Source organism: Brassica oleracea, chromosome C9, assembly GCF_000695525.1.
Source record: "Brassica oleracea var. oleracea cultivar TO1000 chromosome C9, BOL, whole genome shotgun sequence".
Classification (NCBI taxonomy): domain Eukaryota; kingdom Viridiplantae; phylum Streptophyta; class Magnoliopsida; order Brassicales; family Brassicaceae; genus Brassica; species Brassica oleracea.
Genome location: NC_027756.1, coordinates 48,888 through 74,716, shown reverse-complemented (window position 1 = coordinate 74,716; position 25,829 = coordinate 48,888). Strand labels below are relative to the sequence as shown.

At 33.4% G+C, this 25,829-nt stretch overlaps 3 protein-coding genes across 5 annotated transcripts; all 3 read left to right on the top strand.

Moving 5' to 3' along the window:
• Window positions 1–4,163: 4,163 nt before the first annotated feature.
• Window positions 4,164–7,431, top strand: LOC106313699 (axial regulator YABBY 3). 2 transcript variants are annotated; one of them, XM_013751594.1, is made up of 8 exons: window positions 4,164–4,320; window positions 4,456–4,587; window positions 4,683–4,853; window positions 5,164–5,317; window positions 5,906–5,954; window positions 6,077–6,152; window positions 7,040–7,117; window positions 7,223–7,431. In XM_013751594.1, exons 1-7 carry the CDS (start codon window positions 4,168–4,170, stop codon window positions 7,112–7,114), a joined length of 810 nt encoding a protein of 269 aa, XP_013607048.1. In that variant the 5' UTR covers window positions 4,164–4,167; the 3' UTR covers window positions 7,115–7,117; window positions 7,223–7,431. The 2 variants fall into 2 exon arrangements, with proteins under 2 accessions (XP_013607048.1, XP_013607047.1); XM_013751593.1 differs by having other exon boundaries at window positions 5,903–5,954.
• Window positions 7,432–17,621: 10,190 nt separating this feature from the next.
• On the top strand, window positions 17,622–19,709 carry LOC106318883 (scarecrow-like protein 6). Its single transcript, XM_013757041.1, has one exon. The coding sequence runs from the start codon at window positions 17,862–17,864 to the stop codon at window positions 19,539–19,541; it is 1,680 nt and encodes a 559-aa protein (XP_013612495.1). The 5' UTR covers window positions 17,622–17,861; the 3' UTR covers window positions 19,542–19,709.
• A 3,979-nt stretch (window positions 19,710–23,688) lies between these two features.
• Window positions 23,689–25,168, top strand: LOC106315585 (calmodulin-like protein 12). Of its 2 annotated transcripts, none has more exons than XM_013753349.1 (6): window positions 23,689–24,035; window positions 24,130–24,240; window positions 24,343–24,417; window positions 24,518–24,584; window positions 24,667–24,791; window positions 24,885–25,168. In XM_013753349.1, exons 1-6 carry the CDS (start codon window positions 23,715–23,717, stop codon window positions 24,942–24,944), a joined length of 759 nt encoding a protein of 252 aa, XP_013608803.1. In that variant the 5' UTR covers window positions 23,689–23,714; the 3' UTR covers window positions 24,945–25,168. The 2 variants fall into 2 exon arrangements, with proteins under 2 accessions (XP_013608803.1, XP_013608804.1); XM_013753350.1 differs by having other exon boundaries at window positions 23,709–24,035; window positions 24,133–24,240; window positions 24,885–25,080.
• Window positions 25,169–25,829: the final 661 nt, after the last annotated feature.

The following is a 25,829-nucleotide window of genomic DNA, read 5'->3' as shown; positions in this document are numbered from 1 at the left end:
CAGTATAGAGCGTTTAACAGATAGATTTTGAGAAAAATTCAAAAAATATAACAATATTTCTTTAATACATAGTTGTCTCATGTACTAATATATGATGATGGTCAAAGAGGTTTTGAACCTTTTTTGTCTTCATTTCTCTAGAGAATAGTGATTTTATAATAGTTAGTCCACTAATTTAGGGAGTTTACGAAGTTTTACAAAATTAATTTATAAAAACAATTGAACGATGCTCATTTATCATGAAAGAGAGTTTAACACACACTAATACAAATGTAGAATATGGTTAGAAATTTTAAAACAACACTAAATATTATAGGCTTCAGTATATAAAGTATTTACCAAAAACTCAATATTTTCGTTGGGGGTTATAACACATAAATTTTGAGAAAAATTGAAAAAATTAACAATATTGTTTTAATACATTGTTGCCTCCTGTACTAATATATGATGATGGTCAAATAGGTTTGGATCTTTTTTTATCTCCATTTCTCTAGAGAATAGCGATTTTATAATGGTTAGTCCACTAATTTAGGGAGTATATGAAGTTTTACTAAATTAATTTATAAAAACAATTGAACGATGAGTTTAAAATAAATTAATATAAATGTAGAATGTGATTAAAAATTTAAAACAACAGTGAAAAGTATAAGCTTAGTATATAGAGCGTTTAACGCAAAGCTCAATATATTCATAGCGATTTATATATATATTTGGATAAAAATTCAAAAAATATGACGATATTGTTTTAATGAATAGTTGCATCATGCACTAACATATGATGATGGTCAAAGAGGTTTGGAGCATTTGTTGTCTCCTCTTTTCAAGAAAATAGTGATTTTATAGTGGTTATTTCATCGATTTAGGGAGTATTATGAAGTTTTACTAAATTAATTGATAAAAAAAATTTAACGATTCCCATATACAATGAAAAAGATATTAAAATACATTAATACAAATGTAGAATGTGGTTAGAAAATTTAAAACAACACTAAAGATTATAGGCCTCAGTATATAAAACATTTACCAAAAACTCAATATTTTCGTATAACACATAGATTTTGAGAAAATTTCAAAAAATATGACATATTGTTTTAATGCATAGTTGCATCATGCACTAACATATGATGATGTTCAAAGAGGTTTGGAGCCTTTGTTTTCTCTATCTTTCAAGAGAATAGCGATTTAATACTGGTTATTCCACAGATTTATGGAGTATTATGAAATTTTATTAAATTAATTGATAAAAAAATATAACGATTTACATATACCATGAAAGAGAGTTTAAAATAAATTAATATAAATGTAGAATGTGATTAAAAATTTAAAACAACAGTGAAAAGTATAAGCTTAGTATATAGAGCGTTTAACGCAAAGCTCAATATATTCATAGCGATTTATATATATATTTGGATAAAAATTCAAAAAATATGACAATATTTTTTTAATGGATAGTTGCATCATGCACTAACATATGATGATGTTCAAAGAGGTTTAGAACCTTTGTTGTCTCTGTTTCCCAAGAGAATAACGATTTTATAGTAGTTATTCTACTGATTTATGGAGTATTATGAAGTTTTACTAAATTAATTTATAAAAAAATTACAATGATCTCATATACCATGAAATAGAGTTTAACATACATTAATACAAATTTAAAATGTCATTAGATAATTTAACACAATAATAAAAAGTATAAGCTTCAGTACGTAAAACTCAATATTTGTGTAGATTAACATACATTAATACAAATTTAAAATATCATTAGATAATTTAACACATAGATTTTGAAAAAAATTCAAAAAATATAATAATATTTTTTAATGCATAGTTGCCTCTTGCACTAATATATGATGATGGTCAAAGAGGTTTGAACATTTGTTGTTCCCGCCAATTTTACATAAGTGGTCTGTAATTGAATTAGACCAATATAAAAAATAATGAATCGGTGATAATAGTAATAACTATATAGACTCTTATGTAAAGATACGAGCCTATAAATTAATAATTATATAGACTTAGGCATATATAACTAAGAAAATATATTAGAATATATTTTAGTGTTGTTTCTGTATATAAGTCTTATAAATCTTAAGAAGTAATATATTTATAAATTAATAAAATTTCAAAAAATTAAAGAAGTTTGAATGTATTTTCATATCCTATGTATCTACTTTATTGGGTAATCGCCAATTGGAATTGCCATACAAGTAAGTAATGATAATAAATTCAAAATCAAACTGATTTCAAAATATGTAAAAGTTTTTGAGTTTAGTATGACCTAGTAGTTACCACGGAATATGAATAATTACCACAAAATGGTGGTCCTGCAGTATGGAATTTAGTGAAACCACACATGCACTTGCGGGTAAATTGATATAATGATGACAAAATGATATACATAGGAATATAGATAGAGTGTTATATAGAAAACAAAAAAAGGCATGGAATTGACGAGGATCGAGGGAAAGAGTGGTGTGGCAGAAACGTTATTAAGTGTGAAAACAACTGATGAATGAGCCTTTGCTTAATCACTTCCATGCACACGTCCCTTTCCTCTCCCTCTCTCTCCCACTTCATCGAACCTTGCGTCATTTTATAAAAAGAAAAACAGTAGGGTCTTCTAATTCAATTCAAACCATAACCAGTTTACATTTCACTGTAGGCCGGGGCGTTAGGATATTCGTGTCGGGTTCGAGCCGGTTCCTTTCGGGTTCGGGTCTTTTCGGGTCCTAAATATTTAGACCCAATAGGTATTTAGAAATTTTTGGTTCGGGTTTGGGTCGGTTCTTCTCGGGTCCGGATCGGTTCGGGTCTATAATTAAAATACCCATAAAATACCCGTAATTTTTCGGGTCCATATCGGATCCGGGTCGGGTTCGGGTATTTAAGATCTGAAAAGAACATGATATACTCAATTTCATCAACTTTAGTTGAATATTTGTCATATATATCTAAAATTGTACAAAACAACTTAAATGAAACTATTAATAATTAAAATAAAACATTTTAAAACTCTAAATAAAAGATATTTCAACTAAATCATAAAATAATATATATACAATAGAACACAAAAACATCATAGTTTTAGATATACATGTTTTTAAGTCGGGTACAAATCGGTTCTTATCGGGTCGGGTCTATTCGGGTCGGTTCTTTTCGGGTCCGGATCTATTCGGGTCGGTTCCTTTTCGGTTCCGGTTCTTTTGGGTAAAAAAAATTTAGACCCAAAAGGTACTTGTAAATTTTCGGTCCGGTTCCGGATCAGGTATTGTTGGGTTGGTTCCGGTTCGGGTCTTCGGGTCCAGGTTAAAATGCCCAGGCCTATTTCACTGCCGATGTTCGTTTATTTTACATTATCTTCTTGTTCTTCTTGGCATTGAAACATGTATAAGGACTTTAATATTATTGTTTTCCAAACTATAGACTTGGATTTACTGCAAGTGCGTGTTAAAACAAACATATTTGACTAGCTCTCTCTCTCTACTCTATGTGTAAATTGCCAAGGATTTTGTGGAGACACTATAACACGAATTGTATTACCCTGATATACTAGTGCCAACCATGTGAAAAATGTTTAACCAAATTCTACTTTTTTGAGAATCCTCAATAATGGATGTTCAATTCTGACTTATGTTAGATTTATCTCCATTTTCAGTGTATGAGTCTTCTTTTTTTTGATCGAAAAGTGTATGAGTCTTTTTTTTTTTTATCGAAAAGTGTATGAGTCTATGACATCCTAATAAACACTCATATATATAATGCCATGGTAAAGTCTTATATCTGTCACTACACTAATCCAACTTTAGGTTTTGTTCTTTCCGCTTACATGCGGTTTAAATAGTTGATTAAAAAGTGAGCATGTTTGTCGTATATGTATTACGTTTGATGCTGCATAAATCTTTGAAATCTTTGTGTATTCCGAACTGACAGCTACAGCTTGATCAAAATTATATATAACAAACCATTTCAAGCACCACGAAATATTATTATTTTATCTTATTTTTGAATGGAGATTTTGATCTGATTATTTATATATGAATGATTATGTATCCGGTTTAATTATTAGAAGAAAAAGATTGATTGAAAAAAGAAAAGAAAATACCGGTTCAAAGGGTAGTAAATGAGAATGCAGGTATGTAGCTTATCTCTACATGGCCTCTTCATCACATGTTGCCAAATTGTTTAGGTACAGTGTCTCTTCATGTTTACATAAATAGAATTAAATCTCTCTCTCCACCACATCTTCCTCTATATTCTCCACCGTTCTTTCCTTTCTCTCTCTGGAATTCAACTTCTGGAGAACTACTTAACATATATAAGGTACTGCTCATCACCCAACACTAACACGATTGTCAAAAGGTGTGGGGGAAGCAGAATCTACTTCTATCTGATCGATCAGTCATAGTTTTCAATCAAATCACAAACTCTCTTACTCTTTCTTTTTGTTTGAAAAAGGAAAAGCAAAAGGAGTCTATGTCGAGCATGTCGATGTCGTCCTCCTCAGCTCCAGCTTATCCACCGGACCACATCTCATCTTCAGACCAGCTCTGTTACGTCCATTGCAGCTTTTGCGACACTGTCCTAGCTGTAAATTTGTATTCTTCTCTCGTCTATTTTGTATCCATATCCCTTTATAGCTAGGGTTTCACATGAATGAATATATTAATGTGTGATATTGGCAGGTAAGTGTTCCTCCAAGTAGTTTGTTCAAGACCGTGACGGTGAGATGCGGCCACTGCTCAAATCTTTTGTCGGTGACTGTGAACATGAGAGCTCTTCTTCTTCCCTCCGTTTCAAACATTGGCCATCCGTTTTTACCTTCTCCTCCTCCTCCCCCTCCTCCTAGTCTCTTGGTACATCAACTTATTTATCAAAATAAATTAGTTTTTTTTTAATTTTGCATTTCAACATAAAAAATAGCATTTAGGGCTTTTCTCACTGATCCTCGAGAAACACAAATTTATGAAACAGTCCAAAAGCGTTTAACAATTGGTTAGCACTTTATGTTAGATCTAACTTCTAGCCTTGGTTCTTGTTGAATACAACAATAATGATTATATAGAGTTTCTTGGAAAAAAAAATCATTGAAAGAAGTTTGGTTCGATTTGTCCATTAACCAGTTTTTCTGTTTCCATTGTTTATTTTTGTTTTTGTTTTCGTTAGGAGGAGATGCGAAACGGAGGGCAGAATATAAACATGAACATGATGATGAGCCATCACGCAGCAGCTCACCACTCCAACGAGTCTTTCGTCATGGCCACTCGTAACGGAAGTGTCGATCTGCAGGAAATGCCTCGCCCACCACCAGCCAATAGACGTAACATTCCGGCTTCTTTATCTTTATTTCAGCATCTCCAAACCAAAGAAAACCCTAATTGACAAAGAAAACCCTATTCAATCAATTCCTATTTGCCTTCGTTAACTTTTCATTTCCCTTTCATAGATACAGTAGAGAAGCCCCAAAAGTTAGAGTTCTTTATATTTTTACTAATTTGGATTATCAGAGTAATAGTATGATTATTGTTTCCTGGCTATGTGAGTTTCTCACATTTTTCACAGAAAACAATTTCTGGGCAAATTTAATAACTTGTATCTTTATCCCCCGGAAATCTAGGTATACCTGTAGAAGCGAAATGATACAATTTTGGGAGTTAGATCGTAAGAAAGATAATGATGAAGTGATGATGATAACGAGCAAAGTGAGAGTGAGAGGAAGAGAGAGAAAAGAGTTGTAGAGAGATATTATTATTATTTATTATTTTGAGAACTCTTAGATTTTTTGGGGTCAATAATTTTATATTTTTTTAAAAAAAATATAGAATTCTAAATTAAAAATTGAATATGTATTTTTTTTTTTGCAACTTAAAAATTGAATATGTTCTGTTTGTTTGTTGTGGGAAAGCAGCCCCAGAGAAGCGACAAAGAGTACCATCTGCTTACAACCGATTCATCAAGTAACTTATTCTTCTTTGCTTAATATGGCTAAGTTGCCTAATTAATCAGTTACTCATAATTAAGATTGAGAGGAGAGATGGATGTGATGTGACAGATCTATATGTATAAAAATTTGTGACAGAGAGGAGATCCAACGTATAAAGGCAGGCAACCCTGATATCAGCCACAGAGAGGCCTTCAGTGCAGCTGCCAAAAATGTACATTTCTTTTTCCTCATTAACTAATTCTCTCTATCTTTTCTTTTCTTAGATTAAAACTCATCTTTTACTTTATTATTACGAAATTTGGTATGTACATATTTTTTTTTTTTTTTTTGGTAAAACTATGTACATATATATGTGAAGGAAATATATACTAATTGGTCGTTGGGGAGAATGTATGTACATTGTACATATTATATGTAGATTTTAGTCAGATAAACTGACGCTGTAGATATTGTGGAGCTACATTAATTTGATTCTTCCGTTGCTTTAGAAAGAAGAAAGAAAACATATTTTTCAAAAAAAGAAAGAAAACATATAGTTGCAACCGGACCTCGTGGTCTGGTGGTATAGGAACCTCGGCTGAGGTGCCCGCCATCACGAGTTCGAGCCCCGGCCACAGCGGATTTAACATCCCTTCCGTTGGGGTACTGGATCCCTGCGGGGGATAGTTGGGAATGTAGCTGTCCAGATACCAGAGTTGCCAAAAAAAAAAAAAAAAACATATAGTTGCCGTACATAATTCATGAGATATAAGTCTTGTCCAGCATGTATATGATATGTCTTGTCCAGGCACTAGGGTAGCCTTTTTTATTTGAATGAATGTTAAATTATAGTCATTAAAAAAACCAGTTTTATACATCTAGTCTAGGGTTGCAGGAGAGACCCCACGTATACGAGAAATACAGTACTAGTTAGTTTCACACATCAAAAACATCGTTGTTATGGTAATTACTTTTCCAACGCGGAATAAATATGTGGCTTACATAAGATAAGTAAAACTTAAAAGCTACTAATTAAGTTTATGTTCAATTCAAACTATGCGTAATTAAAGTTGTTCGTGTTTTAAATATACATATATATACGTGTAATGTGTGAAACAGTGGGCTCATTTTCCTCACATTCACTTTGGTCTCATGCCTGATCATCCTCCTACCAAGAAGGCTAACGTGCGCTAGCAGGTTATTTACTATCTTTGGGTTTACATATGTTAAGCAGGTTAATAAGTCATCATTCGTAATAATAACTTTATCGTATGATTTCATGCTTTTTAAAAAAAAATGAAGGAAGGAGAGGAAGCGATGATGGGAAGAGAAGGCTTCTACGGCTCAGCTGCAAATGTTGGTGTGACCCATAACTAGCTATAGCTTCTTCTTTTTTCTTAATTAAGGTTTCTTCATGTTCTCAATTAAGAACTTTTAATATCATAATGTGGTTAATTTCAGCTCAAAACTTTAACTGATTATTATGATTATGATGACATTGATAATCTCGATCAGGATTGTTTGAAATTTCGGAACTAGTGTAAAATTTTCGGTTGGGAATGTATTTTCAATTGCTTTAATATAAAGATAAGACGTGTATGCAACTATTTATCAGAAGTAGAGAGTAGGCAGCAGCTATAGGCTTGGCCACTAATTAGTGATCATTCAATATTTCATATTCAAAGTTGATAATATGGTTTTATTATATCATCAATTTATGATTTCATATTCAAAGTTGTATATATTGCAATTGGAAGAATAAAAAGATTCATGAAAGAAATAAAAAACATTGGGCTTCATGAAACCCTTATAGAGATCCATTTTTACTTGACTTTTTATATTGGTCAACTAGTCATTACGTTACATGGAAACGGAATCGGGTACGTGGAAGCGAAGCGTATGGAAACGCAAAAGCGAGATTTTTCAAAAAATTAGGAAGCGGGTACGTATTGGAAACGTATATCCATTTATACATATATATATATATATATTAAAATATAAGAAAATTTTATAAAATTTAGGACTAAAAATTATATACTGTAAACTTATAATTAAGCATTTATTCATTTATAATAATTTTGAAATGATTTCATATTAAAATTGTGAAATTACACATAAATTAAGTTTAAAAGAAATTATTATATTAATTATTTTTAATATTTTATAAACAATTGACAGAATATATATATGAATCTATGTTATATCTTTAATAAAAACCTCAATGCATAAAGATACTTTATAGTATTATTTTTAATGTTTCTATTCTCTCTATTTCATTACTATTAAATTTTGAATTTTATATAAATTAAAACTATGAATTTATATTTTTTTGTTGATTTATGACATTATGTTCTTAGAAAAACGGAAGCGTGATTCTAAAACAGAATCGTAAGCTTCCAACGTGTTTTTAAAGAGAATATTTTAAAAGCGTTTTGGAAGCGAGATTCCGTAAGCTTCCACGAGGTTCCAATTCCGGTTCCGAAGCGAGATGCGGACGTCCGATGAAGCTTCCGTGCAACCTAGACTAGAGACAATGTAAGAGACATAAATAAAAAAATCCACAAACTTATATTTGGTCGAATAAAGATTATTCTGTTCCAAAGAAACCGTAATGGTTAGCTGATCATAACTTACATGGAAATATAAGTATTTTCTTGCTCGAGTTTCTTTCCCAAAGAAATCCACACGGAAATTCAGGTTTCTCAGAATTAATCATAAAAACACACACACATCAAATTGGTCCCTAAAGAAACAAAGATAAGAAGCTCTGATTTGAATGTTGGGCAGTATATAGGATCTTTGACCTATATTTGCTTAACCTATTTCAAACTTCACTTATTGTATCCTCTGTTTACTTAACCAAGACAATGCCATAAAAGTCTGTCAAGTTCCGCATGAAACGCCGATATACATCTGGGAGATACCAGAGGTACGTTTGGCAAGTACTTCAGAAGTTGAGATTATTTCAGTAATATTAAAGTAGATAATGATGACGTGCGAGCGAGCGATGTCAAATATAATTAATATTTTATTGTAAGTTATAAGCCAATATATCAATTATTATGCATGTCAAATATAATTCATATACTTTTTTGTATATCAGTTATTATACATAAAAATATGGAGTATTAATACAGTAATATCTAATGCTATCGCAAGTACCACTAGAATTATATTCCAACATTAAATTAACAAAAATAGATATTATGTTAAATAATTCAAAATATGTATGTTTATATATTATATAGTTACAATGTGATTTAATATACAATATTTATATATATATATATATGTCAATTGACCAACAAGACTACTGATATTACAGGTGATTCCTGCAATGTTGTAGGTTCACTACTAGTTTGCTTCTTTTTATGAGGAACTGATCAACTATTCAACATTTTGTATGCTCTTGCTCAAGATTTAAGTAACCAATATTGATTCTACTTGCTTGGCTTCATTTTAATAGAAATTTTCTTTGTTTCAGATTCAGTGACGATGCAAGACCAAAAAGAGGCACCTCTCCCGACATGCAATGCAAAGACAAGTTCCTTGTTCAGTCTGATATTGTCTCTGAGGCTAGTAGTTCCAAGGATGCTCTCGCCAGGGCCGGCCCTGAGATTTAGGGGGCTGTAGGCAGTTTTTAAAAAATTTCAGCTAAAAATCTTTTTTGGTAAATTTTGGGGCCTAAAAAAAATTTTGGGGGCTTTTTTTACGTAATTTTTTCCAAAATTTTTGGGGGCCTAAGGCCAATGTTTCGTTAGGCTTTGCCCAGGACCGGCCCTGGTTCTCGCTAATTAATTGGTTGTGCAATGCAGTTCAACAAGTAGGCCGGTAGAGTGATTGAGGGTTGCTTACATCCCTGCTAGCCCTCTTCACCTGTCCCAGAAGGCTCTGAAGAAGGCAAGGAATGAGATTGCTAGTTCTCAAACTGCCCCACTATTTGATGACGAGTTTGTCTGTTTGTAACAACTGAGAGAGATTTAAGTTAAGAGATAATCTAATGCAACTAACATGCATGCACGCATCTTCTTGTCTCAGGTGTCGAGAACGCAAGAAGAAAAATGAGAAATCTTCTGAGGTATTAATGTCACACAACCTTGTCTGTTACTTATAGATATATATATATATATATATATATATATTACCATTGACCAACCGGTGCTACTACTGCTTCTCAACATCATCATTATGTATTCTCATATTAAAAAATGAAACATCATTTGACTAACATAAAAGTAAACAAGGAATAGTATAAACAATATGTGTAGTAAGGGAGGTGAAATGTCCTTACCAACTTTATGTTGAGGTAATTGTTTTTTTTTTTTTCTTAAACCCCCAATGGGAGATACCATTTCTGAATTTAAAGTTTTACAAGGAGATCACTTTCAATAGAAAATACAAAATTACTCATGTGGAACATGAACCCCCACAAAAGAAAATTGATGCTTTGGTCTAACCATGTACTTTTTCAAACCAGAGAGAGATATGTTGTCATCGTTGAATGTTGCCGGTTTCTTTGAGTAGCAGAGGGGAGAGCTCTTTGCTCCATATCGAGAGAGTATAGCTTTGCTCTAAGAAGAAGGTAGATGTCTTTTACAACAGAGTGAGCGGGCTTTGAAGTTTGGTTGTGTTTTCCAAATGAAGTAGACAGCAGCTTGAATGACCAGATTGTTGAGGTAATTGTTAATGAGTTATTAACACTGCAGGGCAGTTTTCATGTTTTTATTACAAGATAAGGTAGTTTCAGCTACCAAGGTAGTTTTTACTGGTTGTTTACCTTGATGCCCCCAACTAAACCTTAACTATAAAGCTTTTGGTTTCTTATTTGCTGGCCAGTTTTTATTTGAAAATTTTAAACTGACAAAAGCAGTAAATTGCTTTTTATTTTCAGCCACATGTTTAATACTCTTTTTCACTCTAACATAGATAAGAAGTACAGTGAATAAATTTGAAAACAAACACGTAGGAGTTTAAGATTTGCATGATGGAGACTGTAGGCTGAAGATTTGAGATCAAACACGCCATTTTTCCTGGTCCTCGTTTGTGATGAACCTCAGCCCAATTCCATTGCGGTTCGTCTTCTCCTTCGCCATGAATCACACGACTAAGCTTCCTCCTCCATGTTGTGCTCCGCAACTCATCCACCTCGCGCTGTGACAGTATGTCGTGGTGGTTGTGATGGTCGGAATCCGTGTCGGACGGTGAAGCTCGGGCAGTAATGGAGGTGTTCTCACATTTTCACATTTGCTCCTTTATTTGTTAGCTCATTACCAATTTGGCCCAAACTATCAAATTTTTAGATACATTCCTTTTAAGTGTCCAAAAACTTTTAATTGTTCAATTCAATCCCTATAATATGTAAATATGAATTTAAAATGTAATATAACAAATATGTACACAAAATTATTAAATATCTTAATTTGAAAAATGTACAAATGAATCGGTGTACATGTATCAATTCGTATAATACTGTACACGTGGACGGTAGAATATATGTGTACACGTTGACGATATTTGACACACTCATACTGTACATATGCATATATATTATAGTGTACATATGTACATCAACTTATAAGTGTACATATGTACAGTTCATATGTTCTTCTAGATATAAATAAACTGCACCACAATTGCATGCAAACAAGCGTACGTGTACATGTGTACACATGTATAGCTTAAATGTAATGTACACACGACATTTGTGTACGCGCGAGTTTCGATGTACACACGACATGTACGAGCGACATGTACACACGAAATTTGAGTATAACTTAAATGTAATGTACACACGACATGTACGAGCGAGTTTCAATGTTGGTCAACGATGGTCTAATTAGGTGTACACATGTATAGCTTAAATGTAATGTACACACGGCATTAATATTAATTTAGTTACGAGAATGATACTTGAAAGGTACTCAGTGTGTCAAATATCGTCAATGTGTACAAATATATTTTATTGTCCACGTGTACAAATTGTACGAAAAATCACATGTACACCGATTCATTTGTACATTGCTAAAATTATGATATTTAATAATTTCAATGAGTTTTGAGTACGGTTGCTAAAAAGATGCATTTCAATGATTTTGGTTTCAGTTAGATTTCAAAGATGCCCCGACCCTGCGTGTACATGGGAATAAGAAAAAAAAAATCACATGTATATTGTGTTAACATTATCGTGAGTTCATGAAGTCGCAGATGCTTAGTTATTTAGATAGAAAACCTACAAGAAGCAAAAATGTGTACACAATCACTTTGATATATAATACAAAATTAGGTGTATACATGTACGGTTTGAAAGTAATGTACACACGAATTTTTTTTTATTTTGATTTTTTTATTAATGATGGAAATTCACGAAAATACCCTCATCTTCTTTCTTGGTCACTGTCGACCAGAAACCCTAATTTCCGCTTCTCTCACCTATTTTCACGATTCTTTACATTCTTCACTAGTTTTTTTTATGTATTTTGTTCAGATCTGATAGATTTCAGTCCTAATTCACGGGTTTACATCTCAATCCTAATTCATGGTTTCAATCGTGGAAGAGGAGAGCTTCGACTTGGGGGGTTTCAGGCGGGATGACAAGTGGAGAACGCGACGAGATCGATGGAAATGTGGCTGATGATAAACGTCGTTGAGCAACAGATGGTCCGGAGATGAGATGAGGATGATGATTGGAGTTGTAGAGCACGATGGAGACGAGCACAAGGCAGGAGGCATGGCGGCTGGTGGTGCAGTTAAAGCTTCAGCAGCCACAGAGAAGCACATATCAGACCGTGACGGAGGGCTCGGGAAATCAATTGTGGGTGCAGTGTTCATCATCGTTGTGTTTTGTTTTTTTAGATCTAGTTATTAAAAAATAAGGTATGAGAAAGAAAAAAGTAATATTGGTTATGATTTAACTAGAGAGTAACTGAATTAGTTAGAAATAAGGGAAGATGTTAGAGAAAAATGTCTTAGTAGAACAAAGTGATTCATTGAGTTAATAAAAACATAAAACTGCCTCTGAGTGTAAGTATTTCATTGTTAATTACGTCCCGCCGATTTTGGTTGGTTTATTTAATCATATGATTATTAGTATTACTATGGCTCTAATGAGATAGAATAAATCTGAGCTCTTATCATTTTTTTCCTATATGTCCCATGTGATCTCCTAATAATAATAATTGTTCATTGCTTTGTCTAGTCCCTTATATATTAAAAGAGAAGCATTGTGATAAATACATTCACACTATAATAGACACGTGGCAGCCTCACAATAATTTGATAATAAGTATGTTAACGCGTTCACATTATATTCATAAATGTGTTCACACTATGTACTTTGCTCTTTTTTTTAATATAAAACTCACATACATGGTTCCATTAAAACTCTGGATTTTTCGGTTCAAATAAAAATGATAACGAATCAAAAGCCAAACTATATATATATATATATATATTATTTTTATTGTTTACAGATAAAGTTGAGCAAAATATTCATAAATTTTGATTCGATTCGTTATCCGGTTTGATTTGAACCAAAAAAATCTGGATATCCGTAACTCTACGAAACAAATCAAATACTAAAATACAATATCCATAAAAGAAGCAAATCACAAATTCTGATATTTTTAGGAACATGTATCTAATTCGATCTGTTATATGCATATATATATATACATATATGTAAGTAATTATATATATACGTTATATATATTATACTTTATATCAGTTTTACAATATTTTTATGAAAAAATTTATTATATTAGGTACTAGAATTTAAAAAGTTAAATAATGTTTTAATTTTGTAATAAAATGTTATTATTAAATTTTTCAATTATTTTAAAAATTTTATTTTATTTACGGATCAAATCGGATATTCTTTAAAATTCTAAAACATTTCGGATATCCGAGTCACCGAATATCTAGGTGGCTAAAGATCGAATCGACACGAATCCTTCCAAATACCCAGATATTTGATATGTTCCCACCCCTATATACGGATACAATTTTATTTTCTTTATATGTAAAAAATGACTAATGTCAAGGCCTTTTTTATTTTAAATTAATTTTAATTTTATCTTTCATGTATTATTTTGAACAAAAATGTCATTTAATATTAATTAACAATATCTTTATATATTTGTCAACTATTTTTATATACTTTTTACATATATATACATGTGCACCTTGATGTGAGCACCTTGTAACTAAGTATTCACCACAACGGAAGTACCTAATTTTTTTGAAAGTTGAAATATTTTTCTTAATGCTTCTTTCACTACCGACCAAATTGTAGTGAAATGATTTGTCTTAATAATTTTTTCTTCTTTTTCTTAAACTATTATCTATTTAGAAACTATAATATGAAACTATTGGTTCGACATGACGACTATCTGAAATTTATAACATGAAAATAAACAAATAATATTATTTTTTTATTTTTACCGAAAAACCAAAAAATCAAACATTTTAACCGAATAAACTAAAATGAATATTAATTTAAAATAATAGTTTTATTTTAGAAGATTAAAAAAAAAAAAAAAACTTAAAACCGAATCAATATCCAGATTAAACAGATTTAATATCTTTTTATTAAAAATAATGAAACTAATAATCACATCTCGCGCAAGGCGCGGATTTTTACCTAGTCTAATCATTATCCATAAATCTAATACAAAATGAACGACGCAATCATTTATATAGTTACATGCACAAATTAACTAGAACACGTCATTCTTTCTATAAATAATTATTTGACATGGTTAATATATTTAGCTGACTTTTGTTTGTTTTTCCTTCTAATGATGTTGGCAAATCATAATTATTTCCCATACAAAGCCCGAATGCATTAGAAGGATCAATAAGATGAAACTTTCCGTAACTTTTGAATGTAATATTTATCATAACTAAAATCTTGGTCAAAAGGTGTTTCTCATAACTGTGGGATTGCGTGGGATTGGGTGGTTGCTTGTGGTGAAGGGTCTCTTGAGAAAAGAGAAACGAACATGTTTTCATCACTTACTTCATCCCCACGAAGCAACCTCCATATATATTATACATGTATCATATGCGCAATATATGTATACATTATAGTCTAAACAATAATCAACATGATAAAATATATCATGAAAAGAAACAAGTTAGACTTCTCATCATTAACTTCACATTCATTGCCGATTCAAACTTGAAATGTGCCCGTGTATAATGAATGTATTATGTACGTGTTATTTTAATGGGATGTTTCCATGTTGATCGATATGTATACCTAAAATTCAGTTACAAGAAGGGGTTATAAGAAAATGAGAATAATCACAAAATCATTTCGAGATTTACAATTAAAATAGTGATATAATATAATAGAGAAAAGTGTGAGACGTAGTAGTTAGCAAACCACATGGGAACATGGATGCCGGATATAATAGCCAAATTAAGAGTTATCTATTTATTGTTGAAATGATAATTATCTTCAAGCATTTTAATGATATTTTGACAAGTATGCCGATATGGAACTAAAGTTACTAGTCCAGCGATTTCGGTTTTCCGAAACTGAATCGAAACGAATTTTCGGTTTTAGATTAACCAAAATTTAAAAAATAATAATTGTGAAATTAACCGAATTATATTTCGGTTCGTTTATCTGTTAATTTCGATTTTCATTTTTATTTTCTAAAATAACTAACTTTTTGGTTTTCGGTTAGAATTTGGTATAATTAAAAAAATGGATATTTTTTGGATAAATTTGGTTATTTCGGTTATTTTCAGTTAGTTTGATTAATTATGTTCGGTTATTTTTGGTTATTTCCAGTTTTTCTATTTTTTATTTTAAAGAAACGAACCGTTTTTCAAAACTCTACCAAGCTAATCGAACCAAAAATTTTGGTTTCCGGTTTGGCTATGCTTTTGAGGGCTCAAAAGCATAGCCAAACCGGAAACCAAAATTTTTGGTTCGATTAGGTCGGCTTGATCGCTTTTGGACAAAAACTGCATGGCTAAAAGTTACCATTTAATTAATACACAGTAATATTTTGAGAAAATCTCATACGTATCAAGACACGATTGTTTTGCATAAGAAAGTTAATGCTTTTGTTGCTAAAACAATACCTTTTCGTTTTCACAACAATGAAATTTACGCAATTGTCACTACTCATTACAAAATTGGTCCGACTTTGTCTTGGAGATAAAACCACCCACCTCATTTTTTGGTTGTTTCTGGTTGCATTATTCATAATTATTTTGGTAGATATAGGGTGACCGGTGACTTGCTTCATTCACCCATTGTCTGTTCAATAAAGGACTATCTTCTTTTCTTTTCTCAATCTCTCGTGCATTTAACTTCTCACAGAAGAAACATCAGTCACAGTTCTCCCATCACTTTTCTTTCTTTATTTCTTTTGTTTCGAGAAAAAGATGAACCATATAAAGTATATTTATACATACCCGTAAATATATAATTAGTTTTTAACAACTAAGATATTTTTTGGACTGTAATAAACGAGGATTTATTTCACTAAAACAACAAAACAAAACAGATATTTTTAATGTAATTCCAAGATATACATTCACAACTTGGTTTTAGATTTATGAATCAAGAGTAATATTGTCCGTAGCTGAAAACAAAAGTAAGCATTGCGATGTGTGGCTTAGCGTCCACAATGGACTGAATGATTTGATTGGTTCATTTGATAAATTCATCCAAAAGCCTGTCCAAGCCCTAAAACACCCACCCAATTGTGGACAAAGATCACACAAAAAGGAAAAAACGACAGCAGCTTTGAGATAATATAGAACCAAAATAGATCCCAAATATAGTTTGTAAGCCACAAAGTTTTAATCGTAAAAGCATAGTAAAGAAAACAAAATATCCACAATGTAATGACATAAAAATCAACATGACAACATCAAAATATGTAAGTTTTATAAAATTTTATATACAATAGTTTATAATAATTTATTAAACGAAAAAATATATTCAATCCGTTCTTAAAAGATCTATGTTTTGAAATTTTAATGCTTTTTAATAAAACATATTAAAATTTAGCTATAAATATATAGTTTTTTGTAATTTTATATTTTCTATATTTTTAAACCAATAAAATTTTAAGAAATTCAATTAATGTTTTTGAACTTGATAAGTTTTTGAAACAAAATATGGATCTTCGAGGAGTGGAGAGAGTATTTTAGAATCCTCCGTGGGCGACCACTGCGAAAATGAAGAAAAGAAGCGTGGTGGTTCTGATCAATCGTAGCCACTCGTTGCCCTGTCTAAGAACAGTATCTTAGCCGTTCAATTATGCCACTGGCCGCGTCAGACCCCGCTTCGAAAACCAGTATGGTTCAGACAATGTTTGGAGTTTAAGTACAAAACTACCCCTACCCTTTAATTGCTTATGTTGGCAGGACTAATGCACATGATTATCTGTATAACTAAGACGATCAAGAATAAACTATATTACTTGAATTTTGCATTGTGCATTATTGATTGAAAAAGAAGAAATTAGTCATCAAAATAATGTTTTAAACACTACTACAAAATAAAGAAAGTAGAATATTTTATTTGTAGATTCAAATTTTAATATATTTTTGATATAGTAACTGAAAGAGTGAAAGGAGTTTCTTAGGCACGCGCGTGGTTAGAGAGTGGGATAGCATAGAAGCCATGTATATATTAAGAAAGTAGAGCAAAAGATTATTAATAACATACATTGTCAGAGAGAAGATTATTGATAATTGTTAAATAGTACTAGTGTAAGTCAGATAACAGGCGAAAGCAAAAATAAGAAACACAAAAGAGGAGAGAGAGAGAGAGAGAGAGGATGAAGCGCACTTGGCCACTTTAATTTCCTGCACGCATCCACAACGGAAAGAAGAAGAAGAAGAAGAAATACATAAGAGAGAAGAGGAAGAAAAGAGTTTTGAGAGATTGTGAATTTGTCGAGAAAAGTCAGCAATGCCCTTACCCTTTGAAGAGTTTCAAGGGAAGGTGATTTCTTCTTATTTCTCCTCCGACATAGAGCCCACCTCTGTTCTTAGCCCTCTCGCTACATCCTCCTCCACGGTGTCTTCCTCTCACGGCGTAAACGCTGCCGTCGGAGGCGGCGGTATCTCCGGCGGCGATGAGCAATGTGGAGCGAGTGATTGGGAGCAAGTGCTTCCTGCCTCTCCCACGCATGACCATGACAACGACCAGAGCATCCTGAGGCTCATCATGATGGGAGACTCCCAAGATCCTTCTCACGAGCTCAACAACATTCTCCAGACTTCCCAATCTCCCGCCACCTTTCACCACTCCGACTACACATCGCTCGGCAGCTTCGGAGTCGTCGACGATACGACCACCACCGGCTTCGGTGGCTTAGACCACTCGGTTCCACCTCTGTTTCAGTCACAAGTGCCACCGCAGCATCCACTCCTAATCAACCAAAGCCAGACTCATTTCACCCAGAATCCGTCCCTCTTCTACGGCCATCATCAACATCAAATCCCGGCGGCGAAGCGTCTGAACCAAGGGGGGTCGGTGGGTGAGGGGATGATAACGGAGCAGCTGTTGAAGGTGGCGGAGGTGATGGAGAGAGGTGGGGAGACAAGTGTGGCACAGGGGATATTGGCGCGGCTCAATCAACAGCTCTCATCACCGGTGGGAAAGGCATTCGAAAGGGCAGCATTCTACTACATAGAGGCTCTCCACAACAGTCTCCTCCACAACAACAAGGCCTCCTCCCCACTAAACCCCTACTCCCTCATCTTCAAGATCTCCGCCTACAAATCCTTCTCCGAGATCTCTCCCGTTCTCCAGTTCGCCAACTTCACCTCCAACCAAGCCCTCCTCGAGTCCTTCCACGGCTTCAACCGCCTCCACATCATCGACTTCGACATCGGCTACGGTGGCCATTGGGCCTCCCTCATGCAAGAGCTCGTCCTCCTCCGCCACAACGACGCTCCTCCCCTTTCCCTCAAAATCACTGTCTTCGCTTCTCCCGACCACCACCACCACCAGCACCAGCAGCGGCTTGAGCTCGCCTTCACTCAAGACAACCTCAAGCACTTCGCCTCGGAGATCAACATCTCCCTCGACATCCAGGTCCTCAGCTTGGACCTCCTCGCCTCTCTCTCCTGGCCCTCCTCTGACAAAGAAGAAGCCGTCGCCGTTAATCTCTCCCCCGCCTCCTTCTCAAACACGCCTTCTTCGCTTCTCCTCCGTTTCGTGAAACATCTCTCCCCCACCATCATCGTCTGCTCCGACAGAGGAGGGTGCGAGAGGACGGATCTGCCTTTCCCGCAGCAGCTCCTCCACTCCCTCCACTCCCACGCCGCTCTCCTCGAATCCCTCGACGCCGTCAACGCCAACCTCGACGCTATGCACAAGATCGAGAGGTTTCTCATACAGCCGGAGATTGAGAAGCTGGTCCTCCTCGATCGTAGCCGTCCCATGATGACGTGGCAAGCCATGTTCATGCAGATGGGCTTCTCGCCGGTGACTCACAGCAACTTCACGGAGTCTCAGGCAGAGTGTTTGGTTCAACGGACGCCGGTCAGAGGCTTTCACGTCGAGAAGAAACACAACTCTCTTCTTCTCTGCTGGCAAAGGACAGAACTCGTCGGAGTCTCCGCCTGGAGATATCGCTCCTGACTCCTCCTCCCCTACTTTGTTTCAGTTTTTATTATGTATTCTTAATTTTAATTTATCATCTAATCATGACACATATTTTCATAAATCTTTAGCACTTCCCGATATTACTTTTACTCCTCAAGTCTTGGTGCGATTCACAAAGTATATGAAATTTTGTGATTAATTAAATTTCTGATTGGTTATATAGCAAATCCAGTATTAACGTGGAGTAGTATTTAGTACCATGATCGAATGCTTGCTTTGGTTTGTGTTTGGAGTGTAATTAAAAATAAATGGGTGAGGATTTTGATGCGAGGCAGAAAGCTATTTATTGCTTAGAGTTTGTTGTGGTTTGTGTCTTTGCAAGGGTCTCTTTTGTTTATTAAAGATTTGTCTCTATGAATGATGTCACATGGGTCCTTCTAATATTTAATTATCTTTGGTCCACGATACATTTTTGTGTGCGCCGTTTATAGCTTCTTTTTCCTTTCCCTTTTAAATGGTCCATACAGAGGCATTACACAATGCGGCCATTGCTTGTCAACATTATTTGGATTTACATTTTCATAACTCTTCCGTTTGCCACTTTAAAACAATAAACCCCGTTCTACTGTTCCATAAAAACTTGTAATACTAGATGATTATATGTAAAAGCCGGACATTATAAATAGTATTGGGAACTGACAAGAAGCCTATAAGTTATTGTCTCTTGTGCAATAAACGTTAGTTGGAGACAGTTAATTGAATAGTTGACAGATAAGCCTGTGTCCTGAAGCAGAAGAAAGTGTCGTGATCACTCAATCTACACGTGTACGGCAGTAACACATGTGTCGTCTCCCTGTGAGAGATGATCAATGTGATCAACGGTTAACCCATTGTGTAGAAAGAAGTAGATTCATAACTTGCCATCGTGGAGAAACACATCGTGGCCATGTTCACGCGCGCTCTGCTCCACTAAGTTTGGGACCTAAAAGACTAGTCTAGGTGGTCATCATCACATTTTCAAAGATCAAATGCTACAGTTGATAAAACTTGGTCGTACGTTAAATTTTGACTGGTCTAGACGAACTCACGCAAATCTTTTAATTAGGGGAAAGTAATTACCGACTTTATGACATTGTATCATTCATTCCGTATGTAATCATCACATATTCAAGTTTCTTACTAGGAAACCATTGTTACATGATATATGACGCTAGGAAATTTACAACCTCCATGTGGGGTTCCACTAATGTCTTGAGAAAACGACCTTTTAAGTTATAAAAGATTAATAGTTTACTGTTTTTGAAGGCGTAGTAAATTCAAATCTTCAATTTATAATCGTTAGACTCGTTCTTTAATAAATCTGAATTACAGAATAACATTTTGTATCAGAAACATTTTAAAGCCAAAATATAAAGGAACACACCCAGACTATCAACCAATAATCTTTTTCTTTTCTATTATATTAAAAAAGGTATAAATTGAGACACAAAGTAACGAATCCCCTTATTTGACTACAAAATCACCGCATCCTTCATTAGATAAAGAGTACGTTGTAGTATAGTTTTATGATTAATTGTTGTTATGTCTTTCCTCGCGAAATTGGCAAATCAATAGGTTTTAGTATCATACTATTGTTTATGACTATGTATCTTCGACTCAAAACTAATATGGATGAAATTTCAAATTTAATAAACAAAAATTCGTGTGTTCTCTTAAATATTTAAATACACTTCACATATATTTCTAAAACTATTTTATGTATACTTGTTAGATGGCACATCACATATCGAAGCATCTTCTTGGAAATGGAAGGGCTCTAATAATTAAAAAGCCATCAACCTTTATCTTCCTTTCTTGCTGTGTTTTGATCTTTTAACTTTTGAGAACAATATGTGCGATATGTTATTAAGAAATACTACAGATAACAATTGGAGGTTCATTGCTTACAAAAAGTAAAATGATGATAAAATACGCAGTTTTTTTTAGTTATTGTCCTAACAATTAATTGATTTATATGTTTTCCTTTATCTTTTAGACACATCAAGTACTTTTGTCCTGAAGAAGACACTCCTAGGAGTTAGGAAGATTTTGATTTGGTTATGATCAGACTTTATACGAACATTTGTATGTGTCCATATTCCCACTGTTTTGTTCATATTTTATTTCAAGTTCTTTTAACAAGATATATTTTTAATCGCAAGTTGAGATATTTCACTTCAAGTTGTCAATTATTTCTAGTCCAAAATCATGTTTATTACAAATATTGCAACGTTTTTTATTAACTTGAAAATATCTCGGGTTTATGAACGGACTAAAACTAATATACAAACCATAAAGAAAATTTATTTTCGGATATTCACATAATGCTTAAAATTAACATGATCGCATATCTGTGTGATAACATGGTTGTTTGGAACCCGGACTGTTCAGCTTATGAAAATATGGTTAATATTGCAACGTTACGAGATGACTGTATGTGTATATAATCGCAACAACTTCTTATAAACGTTGGCGAATGATATACATAATAAGAAACCACATGTTTGCATATGCCACCATTGTTTTAGTATGCCAGGATAAAAAATAGCCGACTTTTTTTGTTGTTTTAAACTCTTGACAAATTTTAATTTTTAAATCCACAAAATTTCAAATATATAGCAATAAAAGTATTTCAAAATATTCGAACTGACTAAAACATATAAAACAACTAGTCACATAATTTTTGATAATTTTTACATAAAACAAAATTTATCTTTCGAAACAACGAACAATACTGTATAAACATTTTGAAATGGAAAAATATATGCGTATATTGATTTTATGTGGAAATTTTTTGTTGGATTGTTTAAGAAAAAAACATATGATATCTTCCTTTTATATATTTCAGTTGTCATATTTTAGTTTTATGTGGAAATTGATTAGTTTATCATATTAATCAAAGCTATTAAACAAATCTTTTAATTTAAACGATACAATTTAAAAATTTATAAAGTAATAATACTAACAATATGTTTTTAGGATATATATAATTTGGAAGTGTCTGGTCACTAACACGAAAGTTCTCCATTGTGGTTATACTATAACTTTATATGGTGGGAGCGAGAGGTCGCTGGAATTGATGGGTGTGATTTTGTGTGCATGACAAAAGCTAAATTTATATAATTTTAAATTCGTTTCTTACTTGTGTGTTTATTTATTATAAAAATTAATTTAACGAGACAAGCTTTTGATTCATTTTTCACCATCTTTTAGTCTCTATCTTACCTTTTGTAGATGCCAAGCTTGCCCACCATATCTTCTTCTCAACCCCTCACTTTACAATTGAACACTTTTCTTTATAGGCCAGTCTAGTTATTTGAGTAAACAAAGTCTACTCGAATTCAAGATTCAACCTATGGTCGTTCTAATGGAATCATCAATCATATATCAAATGTTAGATCATAAAACATAGGAAGATCATACGTATATACTTCTGTTTGTAAGTGTGTTTTTTATACATCAAAATAAATAGCTAGTAGGTTATACGTATATACTTTTGCTTCACTTCAGCTTATATATATAATTCCATATTAAGCTAACTATATTTGAATTACATGGTTTGATTCTTATCTTTGATCTTTCGTGTTTCTCTTTTTGTCTTTTTTATATTAATTATATTGCTTTATCCATTAACAAGTCAAGTCAGCTTAGAAACAACGCGGTGTTTCCATCCCCACATTTACAATATTAGTGAGTAGTTCTAATCAAATAAAATCGAGGACAAAATAAGAAAAACAAAAATAAGAAAAAAGAAAGAGAAAGGAGAAAGTTGGCGTAGGGCCATAATTTACCAATCACACGTTTCACACCATTCGCATTGCGCTTTCTTCTCCTTCATATGTATGAAAGGTCGAAACTTTTTCTTTTCTTTTGTATAGATCATATTATAGTATATATATTGCGTGGTAGTGGTTTGAGGTAAAAACATGTAGACACTTTTTTTTAACAACAGTTGAGAAAGGAGCAGATAAAGAATACTACTAATGATAGAAGCCGTGGATATTAATTAATTAGCTATAATTTTAAGATGGTGGCATTAAGAAAAAGACATCAATGGGCTTTTATTAAATGTCCCAAACAATGGGCTTTATGTAAAAGCCCAACATAGAGTGAGAATTGAGGCGGCAAAATAAAGAGAGAGCAAATTAGGGCAATAGTGGGGAGATTCAAATGGGTGAAGGAGAGAGCTCGAGGTTCGGCGGCGACGAATCGGAGTCGGAGGAGGAAATTAGATACCCAATCGAAGAAGAAGGAAAGGGTAATAAGATGTCGGAGTATGAGAAGAAGAGGTTGACAAGGATCGCCGAGAACAGAGCGAGATTAGAAGCCCTCGGCATACTTAAAGCCGCCAAGGCCATCATTCTGCCTCCATCATTAAAAAAATCTAATTCCGGTGAAGAAGAAGACGACGACGACGATTATAGACCCGGAGATGCTGAAGATGAAGAAGACGAGGAGGACTTTCTGGGGAATTCAAGCTCTAAAAGAATTGTAAACAATAATTTGCTTATTTATATGATCAGATCGGAATCGGATGATGTTTATCTTTACTCAATAATGGGTTTCTTCTTTCTTTCTATTTAAGAAGAAGACCACCTCCCCGCCTCCCAAGAGGAGGAGGAGGAAGAAGCATTTGTGTAGATCAGATCCCCTTGGAGAGGAGGAGGAGGAGGAGGACGACGACGACTTAAACAAGGTACTATTTGAACATACTCAGTGTGTGTTGTAACAATATTATTTCAATTGGCTTACTTCAAAACTAACTGTTAAGAGATATGAACGATTTCGAGTGCTGCAGGCAATAGCGCTTTCTCTACAGGCAGGCTCTCATAGAACCGACCAAGGCTCATCATCTTCTAAGAAGAATAAATCGGTTTCTTTTTATCCTAATATATAATAATAATCAAATTTTACTCATTGATCTTTCCTTACTGTGCACTGCTCTTGTCTGATATCTATATACATTTATGTAGGACTTGATCATGAGCAAGATGCAGATGACTGCGGATGAATTGATCTTATACTTCTTTCAGTTTGATAGTAATACTTAGCACTCTCTGTTAATCTTAAATTTCGAGTCTGTATTGGATCATCATCGATTTTTTTTGTTTGTAAACGCAAGAAGCGGGAAAAGGTTTCATTACTCTGAGAGATGTGGCGACAATGGCCACTGTCCATGATTTCACTTGGTCAGACGAGGAATTACAAGACATGATTCGTTGCTTTGACTTTGATAAAGATGGAAAGGTGGGTGCGCCAACTCCAGTTTATATCCATTAGGTACATTTAATGCTTAAACCTTGTTGTGATCTTTCTTTCGTTTTTTTTTTTGGGTTTCAGCTAAGCTTGGATGAGTTCAGGAAAGTTGTTACGCGATGTCGCATGTTGAATGAATCTTGATCATGGCTGAGTGCACCTCTAAAGTTGGGATGATTGATGATTTTCAGAAGAAATTCAAGGCTATATGCAGTAGTATTAATCTAGGCATTAGAAACTATTTATTGGAGATTGATGTGAGAAAATGGATTCGGTTTCATAACTTATATTTTTGCGCGGTACGTATGTAATATATCGAACCGGCCACACTCGCTGAAGCTTGATTTAGTCAAATATATATGATAATAGTCAAAAATATATTAGCTAAAATAGCTAACAGTCATTAAAACACATAAATATTATTTTATCTAAATATTTGATCCAAAACCATTGTTTATGTTAAATTTTTGTATTTTTTGCATGCATTATTCAAATTTATATGTTATGTATTATATTATTATTATTTTTTTTGTGAAACAGAGATCCAAACTAAAATTTAAAAATATCTAAATAAAGATTAAATATGTAACCCTAAAAAGTTAAAACTCAAATATACTAATCAAATAGTTATCCAAACGTCCACCTCCGAACTAATTGATTAGAGAGTTGATTACACAAATGGACATTTTTTGATTTTTTATTACATCTAAAGACACTTTTTACATGTGACACAAATTATGGATAATTTTTTCCTTAATGGAAACGACACTTGTGGACACTCAAGTAATATGTGGATGGGTGATGCGTGGTTGGATGATTTGTAGACGAGTGATATGTGGATGAATGATGAGTAATATGTGGACATGCGATGTTAATGTGTTTATAGTAGATAACATGGACAAACTCTTTGTTTGATTCCATAAAACTATACAACAATACGTGAACATGGATTCATGTTACTAAAATTATACCACAAAATATGGACACGGACTCTGTTATCAAAACCCTCACCAAAAGAATTTTTTTTTT

Bases quoted from the DNA above. Each gene is read 5' to 3' on its own strand.
- LOC106315585 (XM_013753349.1), top strand. From the start codon at position 23,715: ATGGGTGAAGGAGAGAGCTCGAGGTTCGGCGGCGACGAATCGGAGTCG. The intron at 24,241-24,342 runs GTACTATTTGAA...CGAGTGCTGCAG, and splicing joins ACGACGACGACTTAAACAAG to GCAATAGCGCTTTCTCTACA. The intron at 24,418-24,517 runs GTTTCTTTTTAT...ACATTTATGTAG, and splicing joins CTTCTAAGAAGAATAAATCG to GACTTGATCATGAGCAAGAT.
- LOC106313699 (XM_013751593.1), top strand. From the start codon at position 4,168: ATGTTGCCAAATTGTTTAGGTACAGTGTCTCTTCATGTTTACATAAAT. The intron at 5,955-6,076 runs GTAACTTATTCT...AATTTGTGACAG, and splicing joins GCTTACAACCGATTCATCAA to AGAGGAGATCCAACGTATAA. The intron at 6,153-7,039 runs GTACATTTCTTT...TGTGTGAAACAG, and splicing joins TCAGTGCAGCTGCCAAAAAT to TGGGCTCATTTTCCTCACAT.
- LOC106318883 (XM_013757041.1), top strand. From the start codon at position 17,862: ATGCCCTTACCCTTTGAAGAGTTTCAAGGGAAGGTGATTTCTTCTTAT.